This window comes from Cynara cardunculus (genome assembly GCF_001531365.2).
Source record: "Cynara cardunculus var. scolymus isolate 2C chromosome LG 3, CcrdV1, whole genome shotgun sequence".
NCBI classification, from domain to species: Eukaryota; Viridiplantae; Streptophyta; class Magnoliopsida; order Asterales; family Asteraceae; genus Cynara; species Cynara cardunculus.
The window spans coordinates 31,087,021-31,095,081 of record NC_037530.1 but is presented as its reverse complement, the minus strand read 5'-3'; the positions used below and the strand labels follow the sequence as shown (position 1 = coordinate 31,095,081).

At 31.5% G+C, this 8,061-nt stretch overlaps 1 protein-coding gene across 4 annotated transcripts; it reads left to right on the top strand.

The window, feature by feature from the left end:
- Positions 1-2,346: 2,346 nt before the first annotated feature.
- LOC112509797 (pentatricopeptide repeat-containing protein At3g53170) lies at positions 2,347-6,602 on the top strand. 4 transcript variants are annotated; one of them, XM_025114964.1, is made up of 4 exons: positions 2,347-2,849; positions 3,596-4,399; positions 4,523-4,691; positions 6,164-6,602. In XM_025114964.1, exons 1-4 carry the CDS (start codon positions 2,496-2,498, stop codon positions 6,184-6,186), a joined length of 1,350 nt encoding a protein of 449 aa, XP_024970732.1. In that variant the 5' UTR covers positions 2,347-2,495; the 3' UTR covers positions 6,187-6,602. The 4 variants fall into 4 exon arrangements, with proteins under 4 accessions (XP_024970732.1, XP_024970731.1, XP_024970729.1 ...); XM_025114963.1 differs by lacking the exon at positions 6,164-6,602 and having other exon boundaries at positions 4,523-4,811; XM_025114962.1 differs by having other exon boundaries at positions 2,496-2,849; positions 3,596-4,691.
- The last annotated feature ends 1,459 nt before the right edge of the window (positions 6,603-8,061 follow it).

Sequence of the window (8,061 nt, the reverse complement as noted above, 5' to 3'; positions counted from 1 at the left end):
GATTATTTAGTTCACTTCCCGATCTCGAACTTCGACTGTCACCATAAACAATTTTAACTTTTTCAATATTGTCGTGTTATTTTTCAATCTCTTTATCCATAATTGCTTGAACGATAACAAACATTAGACTAGCGGATCTCCTTCACCAATCACAAATTTATAACTATTTAAAATGAAAGATCAATATTAAAAAATGAAAAAAAAATCACAAGATCAATATTAAAAATGCAAAAATCATGAGATTTTATGGATCTTGTAACTCTCAATTAATGATATAAGAGTTACAAGATGAAGAAAATTACTTATATTCTTAATATTAAATAGTTAGATAGAGTAGAACCTAATACTAAAATAAATTATGATTGGTTGAAAAAGTTTATAAAGTTAACATAATAAAATTATGTTAACATTTGAACTCATGTTTTATATCTATACTATATTATAAATCATTTGATAAAAACTCTTAAAAACCATTTTTTATGCATAAAGTACTGTTTATTGATGCATATTACTTAAAATTCAAGAGTACAAGTAATTTTACGTAAGTACAACTTATTAAAGCTTCACTTTTAAATTCGTGTAACTAACTGTAGATAAACATAATCAAATGCAGGATAAACATCTATTTTAAATATAAAACATATAAAATATAATTAAGATAATCATTAAGTTCTAACATAATTTTTAATTATTATCTTTATCAAAAATTATATTGTTAAAATAAAAATAAAGTACTTTGTTATTAAATTATAATAAAAAATTGAATCAAAGAAGTTACATCAAAAAATAAAACTATTAAATAGTTGATTTGATAATAATATCGATTTATTTTTTCAAATTTATATTTCATTCAAAAATAAAAATATTATCGTTTTCTCAAAACCACATAAAATCGTATTATATCGATAAAGACAAAGAATAAAACTAAACATGAAAATTGAGATTTATCTCGTTGTATTGCGCGAATATCCTTATAGTTATCTAAAAAGGGCATTTAAATTTAGGGTTAAATGCATGAAATAACAACCTACTTTCATAAAATTTCTTATTATAGCATTCTACTTTTGTTTTTCTTTATTACAGCAATGTACTTTCAAATTATTTTTTATTAAGACATTGTACTTTAAAAAATCTACCCATAATAGCAATGGGTAACATGTTACCTTTTAAACCGGTTAACCCTTTAACTTTTTTGTTTGTGTGACTTTAATGAGGTGATGTGGATGWCACATCATTTTGATGACTTAACTAAAATTAAAATAAAAACTTATTTCAAATTATTATTAGTGATTTTCATTTTTCATTGCTATGATCTAAAAAAACATTTAATTTTTTTTACTTTTTCTTATTAAGTTGCATTCAAATTAAATATTTTTAGAATAAAATATTTATTAAATAAATATGAAACATTATTTTCGAGATATATTTTGTTTGTAAAAAAGATAATTTTTCTTATTTTATGTTGTTCAAATAAATACATATCTTTTAAAGTTCTCTTTAAAATATTAACGAAATAAATTGTTATCTATATTTTTTTAATATTGTTATATTAATAAATAATTCAAAAAAGTCTAATTAATTTAATATATTTATATGTCAAGTAAAAAGTTTTTTAATAAATATAATATATTATTTAAAAGATAATATTTTTTGGTAAAAAAATGAACAATTCTTATTTTCCTTTTTTCAAAAAACACATATTTTTTAAAAATGTTAGCGAGATAAGTTGTGTTCTACTAGTTTTATTGATATTGATATATTAATGAATAATTTAAAAAAAAATTTAATTCATTTAATACATTTATTAAATAACATGTAAAATATCTAAATATTAAAATTAAAAATATAGTGTTTAATAAGAACTAGTAGATGCTATAATAAAATAATTTTGAAAGTATAATGATATGGCAAGAAAGTCACATCATTATAATACATGTAGATAGCTTATGTGGACAATTGAGGTGGCATGAAAACCTAATATAATGGGTAAATTTAAATCAAAAGGTTACCCAATGCTATAATGGGTAAATTCTTCAAAGTACATTGTTCTAATAAAAAATAGTTTGAAAGTACATTGATGTAATAAGAAAAACTGAAAGTACAATGCTATAATAAATAAATTTATGAAATAAGAAAAACTAATAGTACAATGCTATAATAAAGAAATTTATGAAAATAAATTGTTATTTTATGCATTTTGTCCTTGAATTTAAAAATAAGTTGAATAGATAATTCAATTGATCATATGGTGTGAAATTTACTGTTGCATTTAAATGATTTTGGCATTCGAGATGGTCTATCAAATCGGATAAGTCATCGGCATTTCATCGTGAATAATCGTCAAAATCAACAGTCCATCTGTATAGTTCCATGGTTGTACTCCCCAAGATATAAAGTTTCTAAGTCACACATACAAAGGATTGTTCCAAGTTGGATGCTGGATCAATCCCCAGCAATTTTTCTAAATTCTGGCACCCATATCATTTTCTAGCCAAATGGAGCTCTCCACTTACGACTTTGGTCACTTGCAGAACCTGTCGTCTACGTTGCTTAATTCGTCCACCAACTGTTTGATAAAATTCTTGAATGAACGCCCAGAACCCTTTTCAAAGTCATCGTCTTTGCTTATTGCATCAGCCAAGAAGAACTCTCAAGTCCCTTCTTCACAAGGTATCCAAAAGTCGACCCAGAAGCACTTGTCCCATATATTAAGGTCAGAAGCTGCCATTGAAGCAATTGAGAGAAAAGCCAACTCCGCCACTGTCAAGCATAACCGCTTTTCGCCAAAACTGGTTTTGGAAGCTTTGGACAATGCCATCCGACATAAACGCTGGGAGTCTGCTCTCAAGGTTAGTAGGATTTTTTTATGTACTGCGTCCATTCCATAATAAACCTGCGCCTTCTCAAAAGTTAAAGCCTTAGCAACTTATTTATAGTTTTGATACATAATTCACCACTAATCCTTATGAATATATGGTTTATAGAAATTTATCATTTTGTTGCAAAACATGCTTTCTTTATTGGGTTTTGTTGGATTTCGTAGGAAGATGTCAGGATAAACTGAGATTATACCCATCAATCCATGATGGAGATTAGACACAGAGGAAAATGTGGACTACACAAATGTAATCCAAAACCAGACCAAGCAAACTCAAACGGTCAAACCTAGAAGTAGGGTTTATGCTCAAGAGTAGAGAGCCTGACTACACAAGTACAATCTCACATATGAATTTGAAGAGAAATGCACTTTCGGATAATACCATTTTTATAAGCTAAAACAATATTTACTACTTACAGATGGTTATTCTGTGTACAGTGTATGTCTTTCTAAAAGTCGGGTTAGAGCCATTAAGATGAACATCCAGATTCTAGACTTGTCTCCTTTCTTTTGGCCATCTGCTGTTTTATCAAACAATTGTTGAATCCCTAAAGCACTTGCAGCCTTGCAGGAGTCTGTATGTGAATTCACATAGTGTTCACCTTTTACAAGTCTTTTAACTTCTAAACTAGATCTATAAGCTTTTTGTCATTTAATGTACCCAGAGAGTTGCACTTAATGCTTAACTGACGTGATGGTGCATTCAATCATGTTTAGATATTTGATCTTCTTCGTAATCAACATTGGTATGAGCCGAGATGCCAAACGTACACAAAGCTATTGATTATGCTAGGCAAGTGCAGGCAGCCCAAAGAAGCTGGCTTGCTTTTTGAGGTGATGTTGCAGGATGGGCTCAAACCCACCGTTGACGTTTATACTGCACTTGTTAGTGCTTATGGTTACTCTGGCCTCCTTGACAAGGCATTAGAAATCATTGATGATATGAAGTTGATACTTGACTGCAAACCTGATGTATATACCTACTCAATCTTTATCAATTGTTGCACTAAGCTTCGCCGTTTTGATATGATTAAGCATGTTCTGGCTGACATGTCATATTTGGGAATTGAATGCAGCACTGTCACATACAATACAATAATCGATGGATATGGGAAGGCTGAATTGTTTGAATCGATGGAGAGTATGTTGACAGATATGCTTGAAAATGGCACTTGCCTTCCTGATGTTTTCACGTTTAATTCAATTATTGGCGCTTATGGGAATTCAGGGATGATTGTAGAAATGGAGAAATGGTTTGATGAATTTCAACTGATGGGGATAAAACCGAGCGTGATGACATTTAATATCCTAATCAAGTCATATGGGAAAGCGCGCATGTATGACAAAATGGGGTCAGTTATGGAATATATGAGCAAAAGGTTCATTCCCCCAACTACTGTTACTTTCAACATAGTCATTGAAACGTTCAAAAGGGCTGGAAATGTCGAGAGAATGGAGGAGTTTTTCCTGAAAATGAAGCATCTAGGAATGAAGCCTAATGCGGTTACCTATTGTTCTCTTGTGAGTGCTTATGGTAAAGCTGGGCTTATGCAGAAGATTGATTCAATTATGAGACAAATAGAGAATTCTGATGTGATTCTTGATACAACATTTTTTAACAGCATCATTAATGCTTATGGCCAGGCTGGTGATGTGAAAAGAATGAATGAAATGTTCTCATCAATGAAGGATAGAGATTGTGAACCAGATAACATTACACTTGCTACCATGATCCATGCCTACAAAGCCATGGGAATGGTGGAAGCTGCTCAGACTTTGGAGAATAAGATCATTATGGACGAACATGGTCCAGGTACTTCTACAATTACCTCCAACTCTATGCCTGTTTGTTTTTAGAATATTATGATTTCTTTATGAGCAGTTTAAGTGCTCTTCATCCTTATGGATAGCCAAACATTAAAATATGCGACCTTTTGCTTCATTATTGAGTTACAGTTGTATCTAAAACATTGCTTATGATAAGTGCCCGTGTGTAAAATCTGTTTCTTGGTGCCTTGTACCGGAAAAAAAGAACATTGGTATTCTCTGGTTTGACAACATAGGGAATGTTGTCTCCGTTGAATTGTCTCAGCGGAAATGGGGTGGAGATTCTACAACAAGGTATCGGGTTAAAATCTAGCCCCCCAAAGTTGATTATTTTGACCATAAATAGAATCAGTTTTTGTGAAACAGGTAAAACTGGATAATCACTTTAGAAGCACATCCAAACACACTCTTATTAGAAGTTAGACCAATTGAACAACTTTTCCATTTCCCTTAACCAATTGAGACTTACTTTATGATGTGTACCAACACATCGTAGACTCATAGTTCATAATTTAATTTCTCTACATGTGTTAGATAAAAAGTTGGTTAGAAAACAACTGTATGTTGTGATCCATCTTTTAATTATTTTAAATTGTTTGAAGTTTCGCATGCTATGTAAGCTTCCATCATGTCATGTTAAGTTAACCTGCTATTGATCAAGAGTAAAAAGAAATGTTTCTGTCATTTTGTGTTCGTCTAATCGGCAATCAAACAACAGTATTCCTTTCTAATAATTTTTCCCATTGTCAGAGGCTCCAGATATGCTTCTGCAAGAAACTGATTTGCATTTGAAGTTACTGTCAAACTCATATTTTCTACATCATCACACTCTGCAAAATGCAGTTTCATGAGGAATATTATTGTTGGTTGGCCACATGATACCAAGTAGCTAGAGCAAATTATCTTCCCATTTTCTTCTAGGTAGCGGTGTTCAAAAAACCAATAGACCGCGAAAACTGGTCGGACCGAACTAAACCGAACCGTTTTTGTGGTTTGGCAGTCCGGTCCAGTCTACTGTTTGAGCGGTTTTTTGGCAGTCTAAACCGAATATATATAATACATTTGGGCTCAGTATCTCATATCCTTTTAATTTAGTATTGGGCTTTTAGATTTATAGGTTGGGCTAATATTTATATTATAATCCTTTTAAAATTATAACATTTACAGTTTTATGCTATATGTATGGGTTTAATTTTTTTAATTTATAGTTTAACCTTTAAAGTTCACAATTAACCCAAACCGCATAAATCGGTAGGATCAGACCGTATTTTTGTGGTTTGCTTTGACCGATCTAGGCATTTCATTTCAAACTGCCCCTTGCAGTCTGGTCTATTGAAAAAAGGCTTAAACCGTTCAAACTCCAGACCGCGAACACCCCTACTTCTAGAGTTTATTTTCCGGAATTAGAAAAATGAAAAGACAGAATTGATATGTTTATGTGATATTGTTGTGATTCAGGAACAAGACTGATTGAGGGCTAGTATGGTTGATAGTAATGTGGATGAGATGCTGTCAAACAAACAACACTTCCATTTGAACTATGATCTACAAGTCTTTTGACTTCCTTTCGGGCATCGGTAGGTGGTCAGAATTACTAACGTCGCAATTTATCAGCATTAGTTTGTATTGTGACCTTAGCAATACTGGTCACCAATTGCGCTATAGAAACCAAAGAAGTTCATGACTGCCTCACATGTTAAATTGGAATCAAATACACAATTTAACATGTTAGCTCTCAACTCATAGTGGTGTAATCATCCTTTCGCAGGTATCAAGATAGTTTTTTGATATAGAGACAGTCTTTCTATCTCTGGAGACAGATGAAAGGTTTACATGCAAATTAAAACACATACAATAAAAGATGCATTTTGTATGTGTTATTAAAACTGCAACTAACATTGCTTTGTTTATAATTATGATATAAACAAATATGGTAATTCTAGTTCAAACATTTGACCAATTGTATCGACATTTGACATTATGTATTACACATAAGTCTAAAGACGGTCATCTGGACTTGAAACCCGAGCCTGGTCGGGAATTGATTATGGAACATCTGGAAATGATGGGACAAGGTTTAAACCGACAATAACAATTGGTTATGAAATGTTGGGTTAGGATCGGTTAGGAGACATGTTATGAAAAGAACTAGCAAGGTGATAAGTATAACGACATAACCACTTTTAGCATATTTAAGGATTTCATTTTATTTTAATTTTATTATCCCAGTCATAAATTGAGCCTTTTCTTTTTTATTTTACTTTTATTTAATCTGGAGCAAAGTTATAGAATATTAATGTTGAAAGAGATAAAGAAAAGTAATATGTTGACTTGGTGCAACAACTTGTGTCGCAACACATGAACTAGCTCGGTTAATGATTTAGGTGGCGTTTGTTTTTTAAGAGGTGCTGAAGTCTGAAGTCTGATTTCACTTCTGATTTTTATGAAGTGATACTGAAGTCTAAAATCTGAATCAGTCAGACTGCTTGTTCTTACGTCTGAAATCTGAATCAGTCATATTGGTTATTCATGTTCTTTTTCAACATGGATTTGTATTTCTTTCTTTCAAGGTTTTAGTCTAATAACAAAAAAATTCAGAGTTTTCCTTATGGTGGATGGAGTTGAAATCAGTTGTATTATGGAATCTGAATGTAATCCGTCGATTACAATTTCATCATGAGATTCGCAGAAGAGGAGATTGGGATATCAGCAGGAGATGGTGATCTTCTTCGTCACCTTCAGATTTTGTGTTGGTCGTAAAGAGAATCGTGGATCATTATAAGATGGGCCACCAACGAGAAAGAGTTGATTTAAGAGCTATTAAGTGATACGTTTATCACTTAAAAATTCAGAGGAAAAATACATCATTTAAGCTCTTATTTTGAAAAAAACGGTCTGAAAATGGAAATGTCTAAACAATTCAGATTAAGAGGTGATTAAGAGGAAATTTCAAAAAAACAAACATGGCCTCAGTTAAGTTACAAGTATTTAGTTGAAGACAAATTTCTTTTTTTGAATTAAAGTTGGAGTTTTAGCCAAGCTGATAAAATAGATAAATGACAGTCTAGTACTTTTAGAAGTTGACTTTCTGCTTAGATATTACATGTTGGACAATGTGTCCCGAATGACTTTTTATTATCTTTTGGTCCTCCTCTATGGAGCCAGCAGTGTTGATCACGAAGGTGAGATCAAGCCTTTCTAAGTCTTCATCTCTCCTGACTCTCTATAATAATTTAGTTTCAATTTCAAATTCTTAATCTTTTGGTTACTGCTTGTTGTTGCAGCAACTGTTATTGTTTTCACATTTTATATATTTTCTGCACATTTACATTTTTTAGCAAGTTACTTTCATATTA